At 37.7% G+C, this 27888-nt stretch overlaps 3 protein-coding genes, 5 non-coding genes and 1 pseudogene across 23 annotated transcripts in view; 5 read left to right on the top strand and 4 right to left on the bottom strand.

The window, feature by feature from the left end:
• Nucleotides 1–412: 412 nt before the first annotated feature.
• Nucleotides 413–1741, top strand: fbxa-178 (annotated as a pseudogene). The gene is made up of 4 exons: nt 413–609; nt 659–742; nt 789–1454; nt 1500–1741. Coding segments are annotated over exons 1-4 (1189 nt in total).
• Nucleotides 1742–2224: 483 nt separating this feature from the next.
• Nucleotides 2225–4098, bottom strand: ceh-49 (One cut domain family member). Its single transcript, NM_072180.5, has 4 exons — nt 3827–4098; nt 3402–3462; nt 2953–3355; nt 2225–2615 (listed from the first exon to the last, which is right to left on the bottom strand). Exons 1-4 carry the CDS (start codon nt 4091–4093, stop codon nt 2405–2407), a joined length of 942 nt encoding a protein of 313 aa, NP_504581.1. The 5' UTR covers nt 4094–4098; the 3' UTR covers nt 2225–2404.
• A 702-nt stretch (nt 4099–4800) lies between these two features.
• ttn-1 overlaps nt 4801–27888 on the bottom strand; it is a gene marked incomplete at both ends in the record, with an annotated part of 81724 nt that continues 58636 nt past the window's right edge. For 3 of the 12 annotated variants that reach the window (NM_001359765.3, NM_001359767.3, NM_001380654.1), the window contains 20 exons: nt 5469–5528; nt 5575–5642; nt 5704–5850; nt 5897–5976; nt 6025–6090; nt 6139–6278; nt 6323–6495; nt 6543–6651; nt 6702–6864; nt 6930–6991; nt 7037–7154; nt 7199–7305; nt 7357–7467; nt 7534–7617; nt 7663–13076; nt 13121–13292; nt 13476–14558; nt 14807–14941; nt 16942–17064; nt 18345–18415. In NM_001359765.3, coding sequence (NP_001346723.1) covers nt 5469–5528; nt 5575–5642; nt 5704–5850; nt 5897–5976; nt 6025–6090; nt 6139–6278; nt 6323–6495; nt 6543–6651; nt 6702–6864; nt 6930–6991; nt 7037–7154; nt 7199–7305; nt 7357–7467; nt 7534–7617; nt 7663–13076; nt 13121–13292; nt 13476–14558; nt 14807–14941; nt 16942–17064; nt 18345–18415 — 8486 coding nt within the window. Of the gene's footprint in view, nt 4807–5161; nt 5529–5574; nt 5643–5703; nt 5851–5896; nt 5977–6024; nt 6091–6138; nt 6279–6322; nt 6496–6542; nt 6652–6701; nt 6865–6929; nt 6992–7036; nt 7155–7198; nt 7306–7356; nt 7468–7533; nt 7618–7662; nt 13077–13120; nt 13293–13383; nt 13429–13475; nt 14559–14806; nt 14942–16941; nt 17065–18344; nt 18416–27888 lie in introns of those variants that run through there. The other 9 variants (NM_001359766.3, NM_001380655.1, NM_001380657.1 and 6 more) reach the window with 6 other exon arrangements.
• On the top strand, nt 15007–15211 carry F12F3.6. The gene has a single exon (NR_068843.1). It is a non-coding gene; the product is annotated as an Unclassified non-coding RNA F12F3.6 (non-coding RNA).
• Nucleotides 15689–15709, top strand: 21ur-14790. The gene has a single exon (NR_068844.1).
• On the top strand, nt 19056–19190 carry F12F3.7. Its single transcript, NR_068845.1, has one exon. It is a non-coding gene; the product is annotated as an Unclassified non-coding RNA F12F3.7 (non-coding RNA).
• On the bottom strand, nt 19606–19806 carry F12F3.8. Its single transcript, NR_068846.1, has one exon. It is a non-coding gene; the product is annotated as an Unclassified non-coding RNA F12F3.8 (non-coding RNA).
• Nucleotides 23808–27428, top strand: exp-2 (BTB domain-containing protein; the record flags this gene model as incomplete). Of its 4 annotated transcripts, none has more annotated exons than NM_001028621.5 (8): nt 23808–23827; nt 25363–25386; nt 25601–25880; nt 25941–26054; nt 26105–26224; nt 26270–26443; nt 26492–27083; nt 27131–27312. In NM_001028621.5, the coding sequence occupies 8 exons, from the start codon at nt 23808–23810 to the stop codon at nt 27310–27312; spliced, it is 1506 nt and encodes a 501-aa protein (NP_001023792.1). The 4 variants fall into 4 exon arrangements, with proteins under 4 accessions (NP_001023792.1, NP_001367759.1, NP_001367760.1 ...); NM_001380662.1 differs by lacking the exon at nt 23808–23827 and adding an exon at nt 24850–24948; NM_001380661.1 differs by lacking the exon at nt 23808–23827 and adding an exon at nt 24902–24948.
• Nucleotides 25003–25218, bottom strand: F12F3.5. The gene has a single exon (NR_068847.1). It is a non-coding gene; the product is annotated as an Unclassified non-coding RNA F12F3.5 (non-coding RNA).

The following is a 27888-nucleotide window of genomic DNA, read 5'->3' on the forward strand; positions in this document are numbered from 1 at the left end:
ACACAAGTACCGGGAAAGTATTTACGTGACCAAAGGTTATCATAATGGCATCAAGACGTATTATATTGATTTAAACTCTTTTGCATGATTTTAATTTATTTCTGAATTTCTCCACTAATTTCATTAGTGTGATCGATACTCTCTGCTACTCCTCGACGAGCACAAAAGGTACGTTAGCCAGAAATGTAAATTAGATACTAGGATACATCGAGGTTCCGTTATTGTATTTTAGATTTAAGTAAATTTCAAGGAGAAAAATTTTCACTCCAAAAACGAAAAAATTTTTGAGGAACCCATTTGAATTGTTTCCAAATTTTGTCGTTTTTGAGAACCTCAAACACATACAATTTATTTTTTAAAATTTAATATTACCATTTCTTTTGAAAACGTAATATAATTTCCATTTTTAAGAATGTCCGCCGCTCTACGTGAAAATGAGCTCATTATTCGAGCATGCATCCTGTACGAGTCTCTCGACCACAAACCAATTGAGGAGTCATACGAAAACTTCTGTAGAAAAGTTGGAAAAGACGTGATGACGTTCTACGAATTCGATTTTCTGTTTTATCAATTTAAAAACGGGAATCACGACCTGTATCATGATCGCAGGTATGAAATGGCTTTTAGAAGAATAAACACTGGTTAATTCAATTTTTAGTAAGGATCCGAAACAACTGATGCTGTCGGAAATGCCAATCGACGTGATGCCCGATATTTTGAAACACGTGAGTGGTGGTGATAGGTAAGATTTTGTTAAATTAAACCTCAATTTCATAATTCATATTCAGATTGGCTGTTCGAAAAGTGTCCCGAAATCTTCGCCACATTATTTAAACCATGCCATCAGGATTTCATCACATTTCACTTATCAGGGATAACAACTCGTTGCAGATGATTCTTAATGATGCTGAGGTTTTGTACAGTCCAAGAGATGGTGGATGCGATGTCACGTATACTCATTATATTCAACAGCCTGTAGGTGGCGGACACTCAAGTCATATTAAGCAAGCATTTATTGAAGGATTTGATTATACGGATATATTCTACAATGATTTCAAAATACTGCTGAAAAACAAAAAAAAGTGTGCCTAGACGATTTCACGATTCGCATGGTCAACGATGAAGGAACGACTTCTGAAAAAGATGTCGAAAATATCACTCATGCCATTGAATCATCAAAAATATTTAACGTCGATTGGGTCAAAATTGATGGTTTGAGCTTTGCGGAAATCTGTCCAATCTTGGCACAAATTCAACCTACCAGCCTGCACTTTGAAGTGAAAAATGGTACGATTGGTCACGAAGACGTTGTGAATCTTAAACAATGGAAAAAAGCCGACATTTTCAATTCGTATACCTACATGACCATTCCGATTGAGAATTTTCTACATTTTAACCATATCTCCATTAGTTTGACAGAACTCACCACTGATGACGCGCTGAAAATTTGTAATGTACGTTTAATTTGTATAAATTATTTCAATAAAGTTCATTTTTAGATGCTCGACTCCTCGGAAACTTTTTATAAAGCATCGATCACTGTGAGAGACTTCAATTTGATGGAAATTGCGAGAGTCTTCGATCCGGAAAATGAAATCATCAACGAAGAGAATGGAAATGAAGAACTCTACTACACAGCCGCAGATGGCACAAATTTCAGAATTCATATCTACTCGGAACAGAACGAAAAAAATTTGAACATTGAAGTATGTAGCAGTCTCGGAAGATCAATTCCATAATTACTCGAATTTTTCAATAAATGTGTTCATTTTCATGTAGTGAATTATAAAATTTCAATACTCAACAGAATAACACATTTGACGGATTATTTGAATGTGCATTTTATTAATTTTTAGTTTAAGAAATGTGGTTTCTTCCAAACTGTCCGTGGAGAGAGTGCAACGGATTGATCAAAAACTGTTACGCTTCTGTAAAGGAGATCTTTAAATACTTGCATTCTACCAGCAGTATGGTTTCTCACAACCTTGATAGAAAAAGTTGAACGGACATTTTTTATGCAATCTAATATCATAAAGCCACCAAAGATGCTGAAAGATGCTGAGATGACGAATTGTATAAATTGAGATGAGCGGTCGATATTTTCTCTGAAATTTGAAAGTTTCTGAAAAATCGAAAAAGAAAAAAGATATTGTTTCGATAAGTTTTACTATTCCCTAGTTGGTTTGCTGCTGTGCACAAATAAAAGCATCAACTATAGTTGGTATACTTATAAATATTTATTGGAAAACTAATAGAATGTTGAACAACTCAAGAAGTTAACTCCAAAACTGATGTTGATGAAGAACACAATTAAAAAAACCACCAGTCAATTGTGATGAGATACGTGTCAAACCAAAACTTCAAAATTATATATTAATTAAACCCTTCAGATTTTCAAAGAATATTAATTGTGGTCCATTTTCACTGAAGACGTAGCCTTGCGCCTTCTCATATTCGTGAAATAATTGATGATCGTGCTTTTGCAAAGATTGAGAGTACTTCCCAGTTGCTTCATTTCCAGCGAGTCTGGACGGGGATTGGTCTCGAAAAAGATGCTGAGTTGGCTTTTTTGATCCTGCGACAGCAAACATCGTGCTCGCGGAGTTTTTGTTGTCCTGGAAATTGGTAACTTTATTGTCAAAACTTGGGGTTCCTTGAATAAAGTTTGTACCAAATCGCACGAAAGCATTGTCAGATTATTTCAAAATTTTGGGTCAAAGTTTTTGTAAATTGCTAAAATTTTTCAAAAATATCAACTTTCCAAGTAATGTTGATATGTCAGATCTTTTTTATTGTAAATTAAAACATTCAAACAACTTTTGAAAAGTGTTACTTTGATATTTTGTCGTTCGGAATCTGACGATCCAAGCTTTCTTATTTTGCCTCATACATATCTAGTTGGAAACTCCTAATATTATTTGAAATAAAAATTTCCAACAACTTTAAACATACTTGTCAGCCTTCTCCTTCTTCAAATCAAGCTTCCAAATCTCTGCGCGATCATCCTCAGACATTTCCAGCCAATTGAACATTCTCTGGTAGACCGTTCTTCCCATGGAAACTGCGTCCCATGGTTTTGGATGATTCAGCAGTTCGGACAACGATCCTTGAGTTCTGTTGAGAATGTGCTCCGCGAAATTTGTTTGGTTCATTGGTTTCGAAATTTCAATATGCCTCTTGTTTTCGGAAAAGAAGACAAACATCTTATCACAGAGATCTTTTAAATCGAAGTCAATCTCTTTTATGATTGTTGGATTATCAAGCATCGCAAGAGCTTCCTGCTTGCTGTACTTTGACTGTTCAGAGTTACTCGATGAGGGAGATACAGCTTCTTGTCTCTGTTTAAGAGGTGCTCCTGAAAAACGTTTGATGTTACATGTAAATTGTCACTTCAGACTTACTCTTCTGATACGGAGCTGCTCTTGTCTGGGAGGGCTGGGTCTGAACCACTTGAGTATTATTCTGAAAAATTTAAATAAAACATCATTTAATTCAGTTTCAAAATGTGGTTTGGTTTTGTCTATGAATAGCTCAATTATAGTACGGGAAATACTACCAAGTGATATGTGAAATTTTGTGGTTTTCCCCAAAAATACGGTACCTGGTCCCGACACGATAAATGTTCGTAATCTGCAAAGGGGGTGTGCGCCTTCAAAGAGTACTGTAATCGCCAATGCTCGTTGTGGCAAATGTTCCCGTTGAAATCAATTTACTAGACTTCTTAAAGACCCTTTTGCGTTTAACAAAAATGTACCGTGTCGAGACCAGTCACCATATTTTTTGGACAAAACTTAGCATCTGTGTAATAAGATCCCATTTGACTTACCTCCTTCTTCGCATCTATATCATTGTCGAGTTGTGAATACATGGTCATTTGTTTTGGAGCATCCATTGTCACGCAGTGCCCCATAACTTGTGGAATCGTAGCGTAGATATTGAAGGGGGTGTCGAGCAAAAATGGATAGGCAACTATTGGAGTTTGAAAATGGCTTGTCAATTCAACTAAATGTTCTACTGGAACTGAATTTGAGCAACCATATTGAGTGTAGTTTGGCGTGTAGGGAGAATTGGTGAAACACGAGAAGTCGGACATTTTACCTGAAAATTTGAATTTTTGGATGTAAATATGTCAATGGAAAACATTGAAAAGAAATGTTTAAAGATTACAGCCAGTTTAAAACAGTAGTAAAAAAATAAAGAGGAAAATGATAAGAACAAGTAAAATATGAGGGCTCGAGATCACGGTATATTTCTAATGATATATTTTAACGAAGATATTAACATGGAAAATATATACTCCAATCTATAAGTTGACAGGCAGAGGTGCCAAATTCAATAGTCAGGTGAAGACGAAGAGTGACCAAGAAACAAGAAAATGAATGGTCCCACCAAGAAACGCTGACTCTGTGGCTGTAAATGGGCGGATACGGGAAGACGGGGGTCATCTCCACACCTCACTCTGTTTAACTGGTTTTATAACTGGAGGCGATACAGAGGGCTCCATTTTGGTTTGATCTACGTAGATCAACAAAAAATGCGGTAGTTTTTTTGTTGATCTGTTCTTAACTTGCATGGTTAAGAACGTGCTGAGGTCAAATTTTTTTGAGCTAAACACTCCCGCATTTTTTGTAGATCAAACTGTAATAAGACAGCGTGACACCACGTGGCGATGTATTTAGTTGAGAGAAATAAATACTTGGTTCCCCTAGGTTGAAAGGTTCGATTTGGCGGTGTGACTATTTTTTGTTGTCACTTTGATAAAAGCCTATACAAGATACGTTTTGTATTTTAACTGAAATTTAAAAAGTAAGATTTTCATGGTGGTAAAGTAAAAATTGACAGATTTCGTACGATGGGAGGGAAACTTCTAATTTGAGAATTCATAGATAACTGGATAAGATGTATTTTAAAGAATCTATGTGCAAATTGAGAATTTGATTGAACATTAAAAAAAAGACAATGAGAACATATAACAAAACTAATTAACTTATTGAACTGCAACCCGAACTTTTTTTTCACTAATTCACTACTCCCGTTGGTTTTATATAAATGTTTTGAAGACCCTCCTAAATAATAATTATTAATAAGTCTATAGTGCACACTGTTCCTTCATCTTTTACTTGCATTTACATTTTGTTTTGAATTCGAATAATGGTATCAATTATTTTAATTAAATTTATTTGTTAAAATATAGTCTTCAAAGTTTACCGTCAAATGGAACAATTCTTCGAAAAACGGGCGAATTAAAATAATGTGATGTGTCAAATGATATATTGGGGAAAACATGGGATATACATATCAGGGGACTTTTTCGAAGACAATGAAAGATTTCGTGAAGTATCATAGAACATAACATTTGAAATGGTCCTTTCGTTTCGAATAGTGGAAACTAATCTCGGCAAGGTAATACAACTAAAATGGCAAAACTACCCAATAAAAAAGTATTGATTGATTTGAATTTATAAAAATTAAGCGAAAATGTTTCTACCGACGAATCGTTCTTCGTTGAGGAAGTGCAGCAGACGAGCCTGAAAGTTGGAAGGTAAACATATAAAATTAATTTTTTTGACATACAACATGACATTGAGCAACAATATCAACGAACACCACGAGAAATAGAGATGAGTAGAACATGGACAACACTGAAAATGAACGAGTTACACACAAACACGATATCAATTCTAGGATGTTTCCGACACTCACCTTCGGATAGAATCATTGCATTCGCCAACTCTTCACCGTTCTGGTTACGAATTGTGCACAGGTATTCACCGAAATGTTTCTTGTCAACGGAATTGATTAATAGAGATGAATTAGTATCAGATGATGTAATTGTATATCCATCGAGACCTGTCAACTATTTCGTGAATAAATTATAAAAACCTAATAAACTTACCATCAATCAATTCATTTCCGTTGTAGAACCATCGACATGCAGGGGCAGGTGTGCCAGAGAACGAAGCTCGCAGCTCTGCTCTGAAAGTTAAAATATATTAGAATCGAGTTAGTTTTAGAAGTGTATACCTGTTCTTCTCGCACGTTTGCACTGAAATCGGCGACTCATTGAATTTCGGTTTTGCTCCGACAGTTCTGAAAGAAAAATTTCATTAAAAAAATGAATCACAAAATGAATCTTACTTTGTAGATTGTACAACAGTCAGTTCTAACTCTGCATTTGCCTGTCCGGATGGATTGATCGCAGTCAATTCATACTTTCCAGCATCTGCGCGAGTTACGTTTGCGATTCGAAGAATGAACTTGTCACCTTCGTTTCTCATCTGGAAATTGACTTTAATGAACAAAGGGGACTAATGAAACTTGCCATATATTTCTCTTCGTTGTTCAATTTTTGACCAGCCTTTGTCCATGAAATAACTGGATCCGGGTGTCCGATAACTTTAGCGCGCAGCTCGACGCTGACACCTGGATCTGATCTGGTTGTTGGCTCAAAGTCAAATACTCGTGGCGCTTCATCAGCTACTGATCGTTCGTTATCTGAAAATTATTTCCTTTTTGAACATCCAAATAGTAAATCAACTCACTTCTAACATCAAGTTGCATTGTGCAGCGCGCAATACCAGATTGGTTTTTGGCTTCCACAGTGTATTCGCCACCGTCTTCAGGGAAGACATCGGCGATAGTGAGGAATACCTGAAGTTGATATTTAAAACAAAATAATTTTCAAATTGTAATTTCTGTACCATATTTTCAGATCTTGAATAGCTGAACGAAGGAGAGTCAACAATTGTGACTTTGTTTCGAAGCCAGCGAATTTGAAGTGGCTCAGAAGCCTGGACGAGTTCAGCAGCTAACTCGACACGACTTCCATCGACCACTTTACGTACTGATTTGATCTTTTCGAATCTGAAATTGGTTTAAAAAAAATTAAAAAAAAAAAAGGTTAAATGATTATACAATCTACTATATACCTAAAGAGTGGTGGGATTCCTTCAGCAGCATTTGGATCCACTCCACTAACTTGCAGATTCATCTAAAAATTGAGAATACGTTTTAGATCAATTCTCATTTTACTCACATTTGTAACAGCACTTCCAAGTTCATTCACAGCTTCGCAAGCGTATGTTCCTTCGTCACCTGGTGTCACTGAGATGAATTTCAGTGAGGCACATTCACCATCGTATGACATGGTGTAGCTGCAATTATTGGATAAGAATAACTTAACTAGTGATCTACATACCGGTCAGCTTGGGGTAATAAGCGAACTGAGTTTCTTGTCCAGATGATTGACGCACACGGATATGCACTGACCGAGCATTCCACGCAGAGAGACTCATTTAAGTTTGCCTGAAAATATAATGTTAATGTAAAGGTACAGAGGCTAGACAAAAAACATACTTGAGACCTGCCAGGCAGGACTTCGATGAAGTTGGGGGCTTTGGCCTCCTTTCGACTTTTCCGTTTGGCTACCTGAGCAGCAGAATCTTCTTTATTGGGCAGCACATCGATCTGAAAAAATGTAACTAGTATGGGAAATTAGGAGAATTGGAAAAAATAACTATAAATCCTACAAACCTCTGATGTACAAGTTATGATTCCTTCATTGTTTGCAGCAGTACAATTGTAGAATCCCTTGTCGAAAGTCGAAACGTGATGGACCTAAATCAAAATGATTATTTGGAATATTTCTTACATTAACCTTACCTCGAGATAGTAAAAGTCCCCGTCGTTGTAAATAGAATATTTGTTACCAGTCTCCAAAATGATACCTTCCTTATCCCAATGAACTTGGGGCATTGGGTTCCCACTGATGGCAGTTTTAAGTCTCAGTGACTTGTACTCCTCGAGAACCTTTCTTGGTTTAGGCTTCACCATGAACTTGGGCCGACAAACACGCTTGTTACGAGAGTTTATTGCAGCACGAACTTCATCGAGCGCGGCGTTGGCGGCACTTTCTGGTCGACTGTCAATTGAAGCCCTTGGTTCGTCGAGTCTAAGACTTTGAGCCAAAGCTTTTGCAAGTTTGTCAGCGTCGTTGGTGGTGCTTCGGTGAGGACGCAGCTTCCTTCCGAGTTTTCCAGCGACGGCAGCAGATGCTCCGGCTTTCAAATCCATATCTTCTAAACCTTGCAAGAACATGGGCGCAGCTCCCTTTTTAACTCTTGCAGTGGCAGCAGAAGATGATGCTCTTGGATGTTCTTCAGAAAATGCAACTTTTGGTTGAACGGCAAGCACTGGTTCGAGAACATGCTTGAACTGTGGTGGTTCAGCTTTTCTCCGTTCATCAGAAACATTCAACCTTCCGGCGGTTCGCAGCACACCGTGGATGTTGGATGCTTCGACGAAGTACATTCCTAGGCTTGCCAATGATACGTTCTTGATGGAAAGAACACTTGTTGTGTCCGAGGGGAAAGTAATCTTGACATCTTTTCCCTCGTTGATCTTCTTTTCATTGTGATACCAGGTCAAGTCTGGAGTTGGGAAACCAGCGAGTTCGACAGAGAACTCGATAGATTCCTTGAGTGGTGTCCAGGTATCTTGAAGACACTTCACAAAACGTGGTGGTCCAGCGGGCTCATCAGAAAGTTCACCAACAAGAAGATAGCATTGTGTGGTGGCTTGTCCTGATGAGTTTGTTGCGATGCATTGATATGTTCCACGTTGTTCTCGCAACACGCGTTCTGACTTCAACTCGGCAACTTTACCAAACCGACACTCAGTCCAGTCTGTTGTAGAGCTAGTCAAATTGATCTTGTGACCAGAGTCATCGATATAAATCCATTCGAGAGTTGGTTCAGGTGATCCTGTTACGTTGCAGCTTAACGTAGTTGGATGACCATTGACAATTCCCATATCAGTGAGTGGGATAGTGAATTTTGGAGCAACATTAGCTAACTGATTTGCTGGTTTCATGCGCTGAACAATGACTTGGGTTTCGGCGATAACAGTGCCATTCGGATTCTCAGCTTTGCAACTGAAAATTCCAGAAGTTTTGGAAACGACGCACTCGGCAATTAGATGACTCTCTCCGTCTCCGGTTACGAAATGATGGTAGATTCGATTAGTTCTAAGAATCTCTCTTCCGTCTTTGAGCCAAGTGACTGTTGGTTTTGGCTCTCCAACTGCTTTTGCGATAAGTGTGAACTGGCCACTCTCATTGACTTCAATCAATGAAGGTGGCGCTCTGGTGAATCTTGGCTTCTCATGTTTTTCATCGGCAGTTTGAGCAATAACAAGATGGGAATCAGTTCCAGTGGTTTTAGCTATCATAACCATACTGGATGTGGAATCAACTCCTGCGACACTTGTTGCAGAGCAGACATACACTCCCATATCATCCGATTCAGCTTTTGAGATAGAAAGCTTGCAGTTTCCGTTTTCATCTTGAGTTTGTCGAATTCTTCTGGTTGTTGAAATTCTCTCTCCGTCTTTGGTCCAGCTGACTTCAGGTGCTGGGGATCCTTCGACTTTGCATTCAAGTGTGATATTGTGTCCAAGAATTGCTGTAGAATCGGAGAGTGTTGCAGAAAACGACGGAGCAATGAATTTGGTAACATCTTCAACGGCAACATTGCATTCACTTTCTGCGTATCCATATTTGTTTGTGACAACACAACGATACTTTCCAGTATCTTGTGATTGAACAGCGTGGCAAACCAGCTTGTGATTGGATTTCTTATCACTAGAAAGTTCATATCTTCCAGCAGATTCGATGCGTTCATCATCCTTAAACCATGCAACAGTACTTTCAGATCTTGAGCTGATTCGACAGGTTAACATGATTTGTTGACCTGCTTGTGCACTTTCATTGTTCAAAGCTTTTTGCAAAGTTGGAACCAAATTTCTTTCCAAAGAATGGTCTGGTGTTGACTGCAATGAAGCTGGTTTGTTGAAGATTGTAACTTGACAAGACGCTGATGCTTGACCAAGTTCATTTTCAATCAAGCAGTTAAATGTTCCATTTTCTTCCTGGGATTTCAGGTTTAGAATTGACGAAGTGGATGTAGTGGCAACATCAATTTTCTCATCTGGGACAATTTGCAGATTTTCTTTGTACCATTTAACTGATGGTGTCGGAGTTCCAGAGAATTCAACGGCAATTTCGAATTCATCATCGCGGTTTGCAATAATTTTTGATTGTGGTGAAATTGTGAATTGTGGAGCTTGTCCAACACTGGCGGTTTTCAAAGTGCTCGTCATTTCAGACCATTCACCAAGGCCTTGCTTATTCTTTCCGGCCACTCGAAAAATATACTCGGTATTTGGAGTCAATCCCTTGATTTCAAGCTCTAGAGACTTTGTTGATCCACAGGATACCCATTCTCGTTGATCGGGACATCTTCTTTCTACTTCATAACTATCAGCTGGTCCTTCAGAAGGCGCGTCAAAAGCCATTGTAACTTGTTCAGTTTTTGAAGCACCTGAAGGTCTTGGTAGTCCAGGACGGCCTGGTTTCTTCTTGCCCTCATCCTTCTTTTCTACCTTCTTCTTCTCCTTCTTTTCTTTCACTTCTTTTGACTTTGTAACTGAAACTTCCGTGTTTTGACGAATTTTTCCTTTTTCATTTTCAGCTGTAATAGTATAGGTTCCTTCATCTTCGAGACCAACGTCGCGAACTAAAAGTTGATAATTGACTCCATCACACTTCATCTGAATGCGATCGCTCTCCACGAGTTCGCTATTATCCTTCAACCAAACCACTTCCGGTATAGGTGAGCCATTTAAGTCGGCTTGAATGGAAAGTGTGGCGCCTTCGACAACGTTGATTTTCGGTTTTAGTTCAATAATGAAGTAGGGCAATGAAGCTGCAATTTTCTTGGCTTCTGATCCGGAAATTGTGAGCTGAGCCGAAGTGTGAACATCTCCAAATTGATTATTGGCCACGGCTGTGTAAGTTCCACAAAGCTCATCGGTGACGTTCTCAATGACAAGCGTAGCGGTGTTGTCGTCGAACAGCCGCGTCTTATAATTGCTCTTCGTCTGCTGCAAGGCTTTTCCATTGTGCAGCCAAACTACTTGGGCGGCTGGATTAGCGTATGACTGACACGTGAACGTGGCAGTCTCGCCTGCCGTTTTCAAAACAACGTCTTGCAACTTTTTGACGAACGTCGGCATTTGGGTGACGTGCTCGGCGGCGTCTGGTGCTTCCACAACAACAATAGCTCTTGTCTCAACAGCTCCCAATTTGTTGCTCACTTTGCAAACGTACTGTCCATTGTGTTCTTCATGAGCTTCATAGATCTTCAAGAATGCAACACGTCCATCGAAGTAAGTTCTTAGTGTTCTACTCTCAGCAACAAGTTTTCCATCATGATACCATTCAATTGTGGGTGTTGGGAATCCATCAACTTCCACTTCAAGAAGTTCACGATTGCCCTCAGTGACAGTTGCATCTGCAAGTGGTCTGGTGACTACTGGTGGTCGTTGAATTTCTCCACCAACAACCGATGGGGATCTACTACGGCTTCTGCTTCTGCTTCTAACTGGTGTCAGCCTAGTCTTAGACAATCCCATATCAACCACCTTGACTGTGCAATGAGTAAAATCTTTCCCAAGACTATTGACTGCTTCACATGTGTACTCTCCATCGTCATTCATCACTACATTCATAATGTTCAATCTAGAAACACCCTTGCGGTCAGTGTATTGCAGCATTCGGTTTTCAATGATCAATTTGAGTCCATCCTTGTACCAAGTAATTGTTGGAATTGGTTTTCCAGTAACGCAGCATTCAAGAACCATTTCGTTTCCTTCACATGTGGAGCAGTTCACCAGTGGTTCCAAGAATTTTGGTCTAACATGATCTTTGTCGACAGCTTCCTTGATTTCAACAACAGAGAAGCTTTGAGCAACTCCATGAATATTTTCAGCTTCACAGACATAACGACCTTGATCGTCATCTCTGGCTCCGATTATATGCAGTGTGCAAACTCCGTTTTCATGTCTGACTTGCTTATTACTCATGTCAATTGGCTTATCGTCCTTGGTCCACTTGATATTTGGATGAGGAGTTCCAGAAACAGAGCAAACAAGAGTAAGATCAGCTCCTTGTGGAACTTCTCTTGGTGTTGGCAGTTGCATTCTGAATCTTGGAGCTTTCGAGCCATCAATTTTCTTGCTACGTTTCGATAGTAACTCTTCAATTCTGACACAGCAGACTGTGTGGGCTTTTCCGATCTTATTCTTGGCAACACATTTGTATTCACCACTGTCCTCTGCGTAAGCATCAATAATTGTCAACGAATAGTTACCACTTCCATCATCAAATTGAAGACGATGATGTTGAGAGTGTTCAATTTCAGATTCATTACGGAACCAATTGATTTCTGGAGCTGGATTAGCTTGAATGTTGACCTCCAATTTGAGAATGTCAGATTCAGAGCACTTGACGTCACTGAGTTGTTTTCCAAATGATGGAGCATATTGTCCATCAGGAATCACAACAGTTAGTTTTGCTTCACTTTCACATTCTCCGAAAGCATTCTTTCCAACTGCTTTCCACTTTCCTTCGTCAGTTGAATCTACACTCAAAATATGAAGCTCATATCTTCCCTTGTCGTGCTTCCGCAGATAGTTACTATCATTGATGCTTATGTGTTCTCCATTATGATACCAATCAACAGTTGGTTCTGGAAGTGTTGTATTTGTTACAACAAGAATCTTCGGCTCTCCGATCTTGGCTTCATCGTCTTGAAGCAAATGATGGAAGTTTGGTGGCATGTCGATCATTTCTTCAATAACGACAACCTTGGAAGTCTTTCGATCCTTCTTCTTCTCGATGACAGCTGGAGAAGTTTTAGATTTCTTCTTTTTCTTTTCATCAGCCTTGACAGATAACTTGGCATGAGTCATAATACTTCCTAAATCATTAGTTGCTCTGCAAGTGTACTTTCCAGCATCTGATTCGACTATGTTCTTGACGGTAAGCTCAGCAAGTCCTTCATTGTAGAACGAGTCATATTTCATGGAAGGTACTGTAAGTTCCTTGTCATCCTTGTACCATTGAACCTTTGGAGATGGAACTCCATCAACATCGCAAGAAAGTGTGGCAATAAGATCTCCGACATTAGCAACAATATCTTCAAGTTGTTTCTTGACACTTGGAGCAGCATCGGTGTCTGAAAATAGAATGTAGTGCAAAAATTTAATACAGATAACCTACCGAATGCAATGTTTCTTTCGAATACTCCGTCCATAGTGAGTCTTCTGAAAATGGCTCCTCGCTTGGCAAGACGTCCAATTGGAAGAAGATCATCAGACCATCTCTTGAGAGACAAGAAGTTTCTCTTTTGTCTGGCTGGCACACCACTCTTGTCTAGTTTTGGTTGCATCTTCTGAAATTTTCAAAATTGAATTTTAACACCTTCCTAGTTGGAGACATATATCATGTTAGTAAAAACCAATCTAGTTAGAAACAAAATGTACCTTGACATATTCGGACAAATCATTGAACGCAGACAATAATGGACCCTTAACACAAAACATAAAGCAACAGAAGAACAAGCATTGTAACTTACAGTAATCCATGGATGTCTCAAAGCGTCTTGAACGGACATTCTCTTTCTCTTATCCTTGATCATTAGTCGACAAATGAAATCTTTTGCCAAATCAGAAACGTCATCCCAGCTAGGATCGTCAAAGTCCCAATCAGAAGCCGAAACGTTTGCCAGGGTGTCCTCATCGCTGTCCCCAAGGAATGGAGACAAACCAGAGAGAAGGACATATGAGATAACTCCAACGGTCCACATATCTGTTGAAAGTCCAACTGGTTGATAGTTGACCACTTCTGGAGCACAGAACTCTGGAGTTCCAAACAGAAGTTTCACACTCTTCTTTGGATCTAATTTTCGTGCCAATCCAAAGTCAATAATCTTGAGTTCGTTTGAGTTTTTGGCTTTGAGAAGAATATTTTCTGGTTTCAAATCCAAATGCACAATTTGATTTTTGTGCATATGAGATACTCCCAAAAGAATTTGATGCATGTAGTCTCGAACTTCTTCTTCACTCATTAATGAATCGTCTTCCAAAATCTTCTCAAAAAGTTCACCTCCAGAGACAAACTCTTCGATGAGCCACATTTCATTTCCCATGTCAAATGCTTCATGTAGATTCAAAAGTTTCTCATGATGAAGTTGATTCATCATTGAAATCTCATGAATAACATTTTCTTTCTTCACACCTGGTCTAACCTGAACCATTTTTGCCGCCCATGTCTTTCCAGTTGCCTTTTCAGTTGCACGGTATACAGTTCCATAAGCTCCTTTTCCAAGTTCTTCGTGAATAATATACTTTGCTTGAAGATCGTTAGGAAGTCTGTGAATATCGATAGTCTTGTATTCCGAAGGCTCTGAATCTTTTGCAACTCTTTCATAGTCAACGGATTCTTGTTCTTTCACTTTAACTTCCTTCTTCTTAGGCTCCTCGACAACTCTGCTCACATTCTTTACAACAACCAGCTCAGATTCATCAGAAGGTTCAGATTGTCCGAATGTGTTGTCAGCGCGAACTCGGAATCTGTAGCTCTCTCCAGGTACTAAGTTGAAGAGGGTTATGAACGCCTGCTTGGTGACTTCTGCTTTGGTCCAAGTTTTGCCTTTTTCCTGCAATAAATATATTCATAGCTTTGTTGCGCGGGGAGATGCAAATAAAAAAGCATATCGACTGCTTCACATATATTCTAAAATGCTGCTTTTCACTTCGACTGAAGCCTGGGTTTTTATTGATTTTGTGAATAAATTCGTATTAAAACTAACTTTAGCTATTGAAAATTTTGAAGCTTTTGCAAATGTTTCAACTGTTAGAATTTTGAAATAGCAGCACTCAGAAAAAATAAACTTAAAACTCTTACCGTGCACATTTCCACTGTGTAATTGCGTACTGGAGATCCTCCATCATTAGTTGGAGCAGCCCACCGAAGTCTGACAGAGTCGACATTCTGATCCTCAACTGCCGGTTTACCTGGCGCAGCTGGACGATCAGTGACCTGAAACTAGCTAGTATAATATTTTCTGATAAATATCAACAGATGCTCCATCTCCATCTCCGCCTCTCTCAGTTTCCATCATCTCACAATACCAACAAATGAAGTTTGCGAAGAAATTCGCACATCTATGAAAAAGTGGAAGGGTGCCAAGATGGAGAGAGAGAAAAAAGAAATAAAGAGGGGTGGAGCTGGTTTTTTTTGGGGCTGCTCTCTCCAATTTGCACAAAGTATTCCGAATTGGCTTACTTCCAATCGCCCCCATCGAATTTACTCCGTCCCTTTTTCCCCCTTCAGCTTGAGACGATAACAAACTTTCCTTTTTTTATTCTTTTTTTATTCCCATTCTAAATTTTTCAGACTTCATTCACACTACTTCTAGAAGTGGTACTACATCATTTTTGTCGATTTTTGTTTTACTTTCCACAAACGCCTGATCAATGGTGATTCCGACGGTAGGTGGTCATATAATTCTTTGGAAAGCGATAAAAGCGGTTGAGTCAACACAAAACACGATGATGCCAATGATGATTACTCGTGATTACTACAACTGTTAGTGTTGTGTAAACATGATTTTTCCTTGAATTCGAACTATTTGGACTAGTGAGCAATGTTGAAAAGCAAGGGGGAATCTAGTAATCTTAACAATGTCAAAAAGATCAAAATAAAAACATTAAAAAAACAAATAAAAATATTCTTTACTATTTCTTCAATTTGTTAAAAAATTTTTTAATGAAAATCTAAGATTAATGGAAGAATACAATGATAGTCACATTGATATTTTTGAACCATATCTGGTGGATTGAAGTCTGTGTTAATTGTTAGGAATTAAATTATTTGTAGTAGTAAAAATCGATGGGTCTTGAAGTCCCTACAAGCCATACTCTAAGCGTTGTGTTGTTCACAAAATAATAGGAAACAGGTACCAGTTTTGACTTAATTCGACTAATTTGACTTATTTACAGATTTCGAACTAATGTTAACAAAATTAGAATGTACGTTTTTAATATTCTCAAGTCTATAAAACAGAGGTACCAAATATTGCTACCTAAAAAGTCAATAATGATAAATTATCTTGAAACACCAAAAAATCTAAAATTTTTAACTTTAAAAATTGAAACTGGAAGATTGGAATGCTACAACTTAATATCAAAGCTGCAGCAGTATTAACTTAATAACTAATTATTTTGCATAAATATTAATAATAGTCAGAAGAATTGCTTGGCATTCTAGGTGCTAAGCAATGCTAAGTTAGGTGCTAAGTTTTAGGTTAAAATCTGAAACAATTTCTGATTAAACAAACTCAACTTCATAATTTTCAGGGTAACAACACAATGGTGGGCGCCGGTGGCGAGTGGTAAGTAGGAATTTTATAATTTTAATTTTCAACTTGCAAATATTGAATGCTGCATTTGAATTATGATTCGAAGCTCGCAATAAAAAGTGCATAATAAGTGGTGGTAGTGGTTGTGTGATATACGGATCGCGTTTCATTATTCATCATTGTCTTTCATGTCCTTTCTTATAGACAAAACTTTGATTCGTAGTATTTAACTGATTTCGTTGAAAAATTGGTCCTAAAACTAAATATATTGCTAATGAAAAATTGGTAAGCTTTTGAAAACTTTATGAATTTATAAAAACTGTATTATGAGCACTTGTGTTTCGAGGTAATTAATGTTTTGCAAAATGTGATCATTTTCCACATAAATTGTTAACTTAAAATTAAGGCAATAGTAAGAAGTTGCAAAATATTTTAAAATATTGTGGCAATACGAAGGTTTTGAAATTTTAAAGTTATCATAATTTTGTGTAGTGAATTTTGTGTAGAAACGCTAACGCAGTTTTAAAAACCCAAGATTGTTCAAATTGTAACGGGCAAGCCATCACTCTATTAAAAAATCAACTATTAGTTGTCTCCTGTACATCTCAGGTTCAGAACTTGTTCAACAGTAAGCTCAAAAGTTTTCTACATTCCAATTTTAAAGAGTACTATCCCTCACCTGAATACCAATTGCATATTTGTCCTCTCCACACCGATTCTTGATCTTCAAAGCGAATTCTCCTTGATCCTGCGAATCGATGCTATTGATCGTGAGCACAGTGTTGAGCACAGTCTTTTCGATCTGTCGAACCATATATTTTGTGAAAGAAGATACGAGAATAATTCACACATTATGCCAATAAAAGCAATGGTTGTGGGTTGGCTCATTTAGGCTCACACATTCTAAGGATAATAAGACAGAAGGGGTAGGAGAAGACGTCTTTCTCTCACTCACTTCATCAACATCGAGCCCTTTTTCTGGGATGTCCATCAAATTAAACTAACTCTCTTCAGCTTTTATTTTTATACCCAGTGTCATTTTTTTCTCAGTATTTCCATATTTCGGACATTGTTTGAAGGCTACTTTCAAACCAGTTTCTTGCAGAATCGTAATAACTTAGATGCGCGTTTATAGCAAAATTGACATTTCAAATTCTCAATGTTCAATTTTCTTATTGCGGATGTGTTTTTTGGCGGATCATAAAACTGCGTGGCCCTCCATAAAATATTCTCTGTGTTTGTGCAGAGACGTCTACGAGAATCAAACGGCAGGTGAATAAATTGCCACAAAAAGCTCATGGGGGGGCCCACTACCACATGAAAAGCTCTAGACAGGCATCGAGAAAGAAATTTATATATTTTTGACGAACTTTCGTCAGATCCGTTTTTTTTACCAAAAAAAAACCATTTAGTAAAATGTTCAGACTGCGATTGGATAAGCTAGAGTTGTGGGGAAAATGTTTTGTTTTCAAATCACAAAGAAAGTCGTAAATTTGAACTGCAAAAAAATCTGAAAAATCAGTTTTGTGCCATTTCAGCTCACAACGAAAACTGTACATTTAGATTTTAAAAAATAAAAAAACAAAACTTTGATTTGTTTTACAAAAGTGCATTACTATTTGAATTCAATATTTTGCCTTCGTCTAAAATTAAAATTGCCAAAAAAAGAACAGAAATTGTTAAAACGAATTAATTTTTTTTCTTTCAAAAATATATTTTACACTATTTAGTCTTGCACCCATTGCTTAATTTTTACAGTTATTGTTTACTCTATTCAAAATTACTTACTATATATTAGTTACAAAAATCTACAGAAAAATTCAACTTATGTATACTTTGCCGTCGAAAGCTTTTTTTGATAAAAATAAAAATATTTACGTTCTGCCTTGCTTCTTCCTATCAAAATAAAGCATTAGGTAAAATAAAGCGTGTGAGCTGTGATCGGTAAAGATTAAATGAAATTATGCTAACGGCTTGTTCCATAAGTTTATAATCTGGTATTGCAAATTCAATTTTAATTATCTTCCAATCAAAGATTTTGAGCTATTTCTTCTAGATCTGATCCAAAATGTATCCCCTTACCTTCATTTTTCTAGACTCTTCGATGACTTTTCCGTTGTTATCGATCCAGATAACTTCTGGTTGTGGACGACCTGTAATTTAGAAATTAAAATCATAAATTTTTGTTTCAAATCTTGAAAAATGAAGAATCTGAACCCCTTAATGTATCCATGACACTAATTTTTCGTCTGTCAATTCCTTTTTCATCCCATCCCATCTCATTCATTCCCTTTAATGGACCCTATCCTCCTTTTCCTGAGCGTTTTTGTGTTCTTCTCCTTCTTTACAACGACTATTCAAGATTTTTCCAGGCCATTACAGAATATTGATTAATTTAAATAAAAAAACAAAAAGGAAATATGCATTCTTCAAGGTGAGCTCTCAAAAGTTTGACTAAATGAAAGAACAGGTGAAAATATTTTGATATTGGGGGAATGCAGTATAGTTGCTCATATTCTTATCCGGCAACCCACCCTCCTTTTTGCGTATATTCTTTTTCTTTCAAATATTTCTCCTATCGAGAACCTTAAACATATTTGAATGAGGTGAGTCCTTTTCCCAAAAAAGAAGTTCATCCGCCCTTCTTACAAACAATCTAATCTCGTTCCGAGGTCCGAGCGCGCGCGCCAACGTCCACGCTAACTCACATGTCCATAACTAGAACCAAAATTCTGATTTTTAAATCTCTAAAACATCTTTTCTTGGGACTTCGCCTCCACGGGACTCATCTTTTTCAACATCTTCTTATTCTACGAAAAAGAGAAGGCGTGGCTTCTTCTTTTGCTTCTTCTTCTTCCTCTCTTCTCCAGGGTCGTAGCACTGGTGGCGGTGGTGGTGGTGAGAAGAAAGACACGTCTTCGTCGATTTCCTACGTCTTCTTCTTTCCTTCCTCTACCCCTCTGCTCCTCGTTTCTGGCCTGGGCGCCATTCGTTTCCAACACCACCAACTCATCGGATCCCTTCGACATATTTACACGCGCATCGAACTCATTTATTCATCCATCACCTGACGAAAAAGACGGCGACGAAGTTGAAGAAGTCAAAGAGAAAAAAGAAGAAAAACATACTTCTTGACAAGTTGGTGTTGATTGATGACGGACGCCGTCTACGGATGACTACTTCAACTACAACCTAGCGTTCTGCTTAATCTCATTCCTACTGTATAAATCAAAATCTAGATCATCGAGTCTAGAACATCAAATCAGTAAAAGATGCCGACAATGTAAGTCTATGAATCTTTAAGTACTTCTACAAGCGCGCGCTTCATTCAACCAACTTTTTTTTTGTATATTGTCTATACTTCCATCTCTCATCTCATTCCAACTCTTTTTTGTCTCTCTATTCCTTCGTATTTTCACACCAATTATCGCTTCTGTCAAATGCATTTACCACAACAAAAGTCTTCCCGGTTAGTTTCTCAGTTTCCAGTGTTTTTTCTTCATTTTTGATCCGGTTTTCGAACAATGCAACTCAGATTAAACCAGACTTGTTTTGTTCCGCCACTATCAGTTTTGCTACCCGAAACCAAAAAACAACCACCCAAGTGCTCCTCGAGCTCCAGTTTCCAGAAAAAGCTAACATATTCCATAATTGGGGCTAGTAATAGTAGCAGTAAGACGGAGAGGGGGGAGCAACAGCTTCAAGTGTTTTAGTATTATTATTATTTGTTCAATAAGAAGGGCCTTAAGGTCTTGAATAAGAAGAAAAAGAAAACGAAACTAGGAGAAAAAGATGACGCCTTCTCTTTTTATCGGTCGAATTCTTTTTCTCAATTGGTGGGAACAAGAGGGTGGAGGTGCTTCTTCTCCCCCCGAAAATAGATAAAAACGTATCAAATATCCAAGTCAACTTCTGACCTCCTCGTCATTCAATGAAAACCACTCGTCATACAAAGTTTGAAAGTTTGATTTAGTGGACAGGTGCCAGATATCTAATAATTTAGTTCACTGCCGAGTGGAGACATCAATCAAATTATATAATCCCATTTTCCTCGGCAAAGCATCAAACCTTACCTTCTTGGTGCTTTGCCAACTGACCAATGAATTGAGAATTTGCACGTCGTCTGCCAAAGTGGCAAATATAATTACACTATTTTAGAGGTTCTTATACATTTTATAGATACCAAAATATTTAAGCTGAAAGTCGAAGAAGCTAGATCAAACTTTCTCGAATTTTTGATAAACCTAGGGTTCATACAGGTATTTCAAAAATGCCACTATTAATTTGAGATTTAAACTTTCTTCTTTGTCCCATTGAAAACGAGCCCAAACTCGAAATACACAACTATCTCCCAGAAAAAAGAAAGACCTCAATCAAAGAAATGAACAAGTCATCTTCCGTCATCTTACGACTTCCACCACTTCTCGTCAGTTTAATCACTTTTTGTGCAAATGGACCTAATCCCGGAAAACCCAGGCTCCTTACGACGACATCAGCGTGAGAGCATCGTTTTATGGGGTGACAACATTTTCCCTGTCCAGACCTTCGAAACGAAGTGGACGAAAAATGAAAAAAAACGGAAGAATGGAGGCGAAAATTTATGCAAAATTTGTTAGCATATGTGACACTTGGTCAGGTCCAGTTTATATGCAAGAAAGATGTTTTCGAATTCACAGAAAGTCTACTTCATTTTACCACGTTTTTTTGATAAAGGTCATATTTTTAAAATTAATTTTTTTTGAATATATGTGAATTTTAAATTTTTAAAATTAAAAAATATTGAAGTTCAAGTCGTACTGTAAACAACTCTTACTTCCTTATAACTCTTCAGCTCACTTTATCATTTCAAGATCTACATATATGTCACGCGATAAGTACCTATTTTGATATTCTCAACTAACATCAAGATTGCAGCCAAAATCTTCAGTTTCTAGAAGCAACTTCTCAAAGAAGCCGGCTTTTTCTTTTTTTGTCTGCAACATATTTTCACTCAAAAAGTGTTCTTGCGGCACATTTTTTTCGGACTGGAAATTCGAGACTATGCACACAAATTACAAATATCTACATCAATCTCATTTGCTAAAAATGTATAGCTTCGAGTTAAATTTAATTTTTTTCAATGTAAATTTCATAATTAAAACATTTAAAATCGGTAAACTGAGTAAAACTATATTCCAATAACAAAAACTTCATTTGTACATAGAGGAAAGATTTTGAAATTTATCCGCTATTGCTCTTTCATTCTAAATATATTTTCGGGAATTTTATAAAAATGACTGAGCTATAGTTAAGCTTTCAAACATCAAACATGGGATATTGTCAAACGTATTCGCTGTTTTTTGTAAAAATAACTTACAGCAATATAAAAAATCTATAAAACTCAATGTTACCGAAAGCAACTTTTTTCTTTAATATCTAAAAAAATAACTTCAGTAAGGAAAAATCTCCCCACTATATTCCCCAAAGATCTTTCCGTTAAGAACTAGACTTGTTCTCCCTGATTTCATATTGAAAAACAAATTATCAAATTATATTTATGCTCATCCTACCTTCCTGCTTAACATATAAATCATAATTTTTCCTCGTCTCTTTGAACTCCGTTGCATCTCAGTACTAAAAATTATCAGTTTATCCGAAAAATGATACGAGCATCGCGTACCACTTCCTTCAACCATCATCACCCACACCTACACCATCATCATCACCAACAATCAAATATTGGAATCTACGATGAAGAGGAGTAAGTGAACAAGAGAAAAGAGTTAAGGGTTTTTCTTGTCTAATCTCCCAAGGGACACTTACTCCCATTACATTATTCTGTTCGTTGGAATGGAATATTTTCATTCTTTATTTCGATTGCTTGCTCGTCCCGTATGATTTTGTTTTATTCGTTCTAACTAACCAATCCATCTAAAACCATAACCAGTTAGATCTTTGACCCTATAGTTTATATGCTAGACATTTCTAGGATTGCTACTTTTTGCGCGAAGACGGACAGTCTATCTCTTTCTCTGGCCCAGCAGGACTAGCAGAAGAAACTAACCGAAGCAAGGAGGAGGACAACAGCATAGCAAATAAGAGACAGTACGCAACGCGATGAGAAGAGTACTCTGCACTCTCTTCTTTCAACTGTATTGAGACTTTCACTTACGAGAGCTCATTTCCGCCCATCCGGATGGGAAAAAGCAGTGCAAATCTTATCATCACTTGGCACTTAGCTGTTTTGGTGTCTGGTAATGTATAATGACTCCTTTAACTACCAATATTGCAATCTGGGAAAGCTTTAAAAAATTCTTCGCTAAAATTGTTCGAATTCTTTGAAAAATTTAGACTTACATACATGTAACGCTGTATGAGAAAAGCAAACTGGAATAAAATATTTTTCCTTTTTAAATAGTCCATTTAGTTTTCAAAGTTTTTATCATTATCTGTATTATATTTTTCTGATATCTAACAATTAGAAGACGCAAACTACATACATCATTTTTATTTGCATTTTATGGGCATTAAAGTTGCATTTTCTTTTAAAAACATTAAAGGAAATAGTTCTAAACCACTTAAAAATTGACATAGGTAACTTTCACCCTTAATCTAAAATTAACTACAACATTATTTGCTCATTGGCTATCTGTATCTTGCACACATATCTTGCAACGTTTTCTTCCCGATTTCTATTCTGACCCAGTCTACTTTTTGGAGAAAATGTGATGTGGATTACGAGTTAAGAGCTTGTTAGCAACAATTGGTAGCCGTTCATCCATATGAAATCCTCATTCTTTTCCGTTTTTCTGCGAGGGGCGACCCCCCATTCCAAATGCCTTCAGCTGCACTATGTTCTGTTTCTTCTAGTTTCTTATATCCTAATAACCCTTGGTGAACCATTCAGTTAATCTGAGCTAAACTTTTTTTTTAACATGCTGATCCACTGAATGGATTCAATTTTCTCTGTGTAAGTTTTGTTTCGTTATAAAGTTTCATAAAGAATTAGTTACTTGCAAGCAAAAAAGACCGAATGAGCTCCTCATTTGTTGTATGCTCAAATGATTATGTTGGCAGAGTTCATCTCAAGCTTCTCCTCCCGTGTTGTGTTTTTTTCTCGTTTTCTATCCTCGACCGTCTCAACGAGGGAACAAAGATCACGGGAACTTTTTCAATTCGAGAATTGAATAGGTTTTTGCATTTTTAGACTAAATTCTTGTGGCTCTGGGCAAGTAAACGAAACAATTCTCAAGTGGTACTCACAGTGGTCAAATGATTCCTCCAGAACCCGTGGAGCCAGATATATTTTGACATTTTGCTCGAATTTCCACCCTCACACTCTTTTTTTTTTGTCGTTAGTTCTCTTTTTCGATCTTTGCTAGTGAGAAATATTTAGAAGCGGTCTAGTGGAAGAAAATTTATAATCGAGTAGGCTTGAGGTTACACAGGGATGGAGACTCGGAGAAGAGGTGCTAAACGGGTCCATATGCAAAAAGCAAAACAAAAAACCAACTGCCAGAGAAGAATTCGACTTTTAGATTATTGTTCTGGCGTTCGGTTGTGAGAATGAAAATGGCTCAGGCCAGGTAGGTCATACTCAATATTATTTTTTGGTAGCAAATAATTTTCTGAAAAAATTGAATACGAAGATTTAGTGTAGGTCAGACCATATCAAATTAGAGAGCCAATTCTATACTCTTTTTTATCACTCTTACATTCTTTTCCGCACATTGTCTCTGGCAAACAATACCTATCATTTTCACAATGTAAACCTACAAGTGTACCTTACCGACAGATCATCCTCTTCGGCCCCCTATCACTGTGTTTACTTTCGCTCCTAAAATCCTACGTGAGCAACAAAATTTGTCATACATGAATCTCAATTTTACTCGATTTTTATAGTGTTCCATCGATGTGGAGAATAAGAGAATATGAGAATTTTTCACCGCAATTGAAAACATATGTTTTTTGGTTTTTCAATTGATTGGATGAAAGAAGGCAGATATCTTTCGAAGCTCCACTTTGTTTCTTGATTCAATTGCTAGCGTGTTGAATGTTCATCCCGATTCATTTTATATTCTAGAAATTCCAGTCTAGAGAGTCATGAGAGTCATCACCGTAAATCAATCATGTTGCTTTTCCTCCCTTCCAGTAAGTAGATAAAATAGATGCCGAAAAACGGGGCACCCGAGACCAAAACCACAAATTTGGTTGCTTTTCGTCTTCGTCGTCTTTGCCGCCGTCTTCATCGACAACTCGCTCATATTTGGTTGCTAATACTACACATATATATGTAGCAGTGAATTGAAGAGAAACAGACGAATTCCGTCGTATCTATCTCATTCTCTCACTACCTCACCTGCATATCTTTTCCCTCTATAAGCACCGTGCTCCCTCCGGTAAGCTTTGAGCGCCCAGCGCGGTTTCCCACGCGACGAAGAAAAAGAGAAGCAAGGCGTCAATTCGGCCACCTGCTGTCAATCCTCTCTCATTCTCACTCTCTGTGCCGATCCTTCATATCTTCACACCTGCCCTCAGTGGAGCCCCATCCCAGCTGCCAGTGCTCATAAAAAAGAAAAACTAGAAGGACCTTTTCTTATCACCTGTTATTTATCAACTGGTGTTCCTGGGGTCGGACGTCTGAAGTATTAGATACCACAATGGCATGTGCAAGTATTTCTTACTCGGCGCTGGCATATAATGGACAGTAAGTTTTTCTATCAAAGCATACCGGAAGCTTCTAACATCATCATAGATTCACGTCACGCATCCTCATCACATCTTCTCAATCTATCTATTAGTTCTGTTTTCTCTTCTTCCTTTTCTTATCTTAGTGGAAAAAAAAAATAGCTTCACTTTAAATGTGTCAGTCCAATTCTCATCATCCTTGACACCTCTCATCTTGTCACGCACACACACGTGTGATGACACCTCTCTTCTACTTCTCCTAAACCTACTCTGAACACTGCTGAAAACTACTGAAAAAAAAACACTTCACGCGCTAAAACTGAAGTTGCAAAATGGCGATTGCAATATCGCAAGCGGTTCTAGCGCATCGAAATTCTGCAGCAACATTTACGGTCCCTGGCTCGACGGAGCAACTCAAATTCCATAATTACAGGGTAACCGGAAACATGATCAGCGGGTAAGTTGTGATTTTTAATGCCATGACTATCAATCTAACTAAAGATCGGATTGTATCGATCGTGTTTCTCTTTTCATGCATGATGCTTATGTTGTGATGTTTGATATATTAGCTTTTCCTTCCCTGTCACTAAAACTGAACTCTAGACCAAGATATCAACGGGTGTGATGCACTTTGATCTTTTGTTCTAAAATTCTAATCCTCCAATTTTCAGGGCCGCACAGCAGCACAAAAAGCGGCTAGTCCCGCTGCGTCGGACTGATGCAATGACAGTGGCGGAACGTCGAAACTATCAGATTCTAGACGATATTTTTCGATCTGGAGCATCCGATTGTTTCCAACAAGTCAGTTCAGCGGATAACGGAAGCCCACAGTTTTTGAAGCTAAATATTGGAGGCACAAGCTTTATGATTCTAATCGACGCGATTCTCCGCGCAGACACAACTACTTTTCTCTCGCGGTTTGTCCAACTCACACACACAGCTAGATTAAAAGTGAGCTAAAAACTGGGGGATAATCTCATCATATCATCAATCTATTTCTCTTTTATTTAGGTTGCGGATGCCTATATTTCCGCTGATGATGCTTACTATTTCCAACGATCACCTACTTCCTTTGAAGCTGTGTTTCAATACTATGCAACAGGAGTGGTGCATCGACCATCTGAGGTGAATATTAGGAAGTGAAGTGGAAAATATCTACTTTTTTAAAATTTTAGATTTGTCCAGCTTCGTTTCTAAGTGAGCTCGACTTTTGGAGGATATCCCATCAACATGTTGGATCTTGTTGCGCCGATATTATCCCCCAAAAACGGGAAGAAGAGAAAGAAGAAGAAAAAGTAAATCATCTGTATATCACAAATTAAAGAAAAATTTGTTTTAAGGTAGATGATACCACCTTCGATAAGTTGATGTGCGGAAAGTTACGGAGGAGGATGTGGACTTTTCTCGAACGGCCTGGCTCTTCAATGCAAGCAAAGGCATTTGAGTTGTCATCGACTCTTTTTGTAGCAATTTCAGTTATGGGACTTTCTTTTGGAACTATTCCAGATTTTCAAGTAAGTATTTAACTTTCTAATAATTTGGTTAAGCATTCAAATATTCAGGTTACTCATCTTATGCCTCCTCATAATGAAACAGTAGTGTTACCGAATGGAACTGTAACGGTTGTTCAAAAAGTTGAGCAAATGAGAGTGGAACATCCGGCGTTTGTGTTCACGGAACGGATATGCATTGCATTTTTCACTGTCGAATATTGCCTCCGGTTTTTCGCCGCACCACGGAAATTAAGATTTGCGCTGAAACCGCTGAACCTTGTCGATTTACTTGCTATTGTTCCATTCTACTTGGAATTGCTTCTGACATTATGCGGAGTTGATGACAGGAAATTAAGAGATCTACGATGGGCTTTCCTTGTTGTTCGGATTCTTCGAGTTCTTCGAGTTATCAGAATTATCAAATTGGGAAGGTTCTCATCGGGACTCCAAACATTCGGAATGACACTTCAAAGATCACAAAAACAACTACAAATGATGACAATTGTACTTCTGACTGGAGTTGTATTCTTTTCAACCATGATTTATTTCTTGGAAAAAGACGAGGAAGGAACACCGTTCACAAGTATTCCGGCGGCATATTGGTGGTGTATAGTAACAATGACAACTGTAGGATATGGAGATGCTGTTCCCGCAACTACTAGTGAGTTCTTTCCCCTATTTGTGGGTTCTAATTGAATTTAATTTCAGTGGGGAAAATCATTGCATCAGCAGCAATTATGTGCGGAGTACTTGTACTTGCTCTGCCCATTACTATCATTGTCGACAACTTCATCAAAGTGGCTCAAGATGAACAACAAGCGGAGCAACAGAAAAATGACCAGCAAAGCGAGCAACTCGCGTTGGAAGCCATGCTCAATGCCCATGACTAGTATACAAATTATTTCAATGATTAATGTTACGAGTAAATGTTTCCCCCGAAGTTCTATATGTTTTATCAAACTTAAGTGAGTATATTGGTTTTGTTATTTTATTTTCATAAATTTATATTTTTTCTAAATTTTCTATTATGGTTACTATCATTATTTCCGAATCTAAAAATATTATTGAAAAAGAAAACCAATCCAATTTCAACGGGAAACTCCTCCAGTGCACTTTCTCCTACTTTATCTCTCCCCCACTCTCTCACTCTCTTCAACTTTTTTCAAAAAGTCTTGACGGCATCTGACTATAAAGTAAAAAAGAAGAAGATTCCAATTTCTCTTGGCATATTTTTTGATTCAAAGCCGCTTTACACACTCCATCCATTTCCCCATTTCCCCATGTGAAAACACAGAGAAGAACACGCTAGAAAAAAAACTCGAAAAAGACATTAGGCCATTTCCTCTCCCAAGACCCACCTGGATTTTTGTTGTTAGCTAACATATCACTCTCGTCCGAAGGAATGATTTTAATAAAAATATTATTAAAAGTTTGATATTATCACTTTGTTCGATTCGTAACCCGAC

This window comes from Caenorhabditis elegans, chromosome V, assembly GCF_000002985.6.
Source record: "Caenorhabditis elegans chromosome V".
In the NCBI taxonomy this organism is placed as follows: Eukaryota; Metazoa; Nematoda; class Chromadorea; order Rhabditida; family Rhabditidae; genus Caenorhabditis; species Caenorhabditis elegans.

Bases quoted from the DNA above. Each gene is read 5' to 3' on its own strand.
- ceh-49 (NM_072180.5), bottom strand. From the start codon at position 4,093: ATGTCCGACTTCTCGTGTTTCACCAATTCTCCCTACACGCCAAACTAC. The intron at 3,463-3,826 runs GTAAGTCAAATG...TAAATTTTTCAG, and splicing joins ATATAGATGCGAAGAAGGAG to AATAATACTCAAGTGGTTCA. The intron at 2,616-2,952 runs GTATGTTTAAAG...ACCAATTTCCAG, and splicing joins AAGAAGGAGAAGGCTGACAA to GACAACAAAAACTCCGCGAG.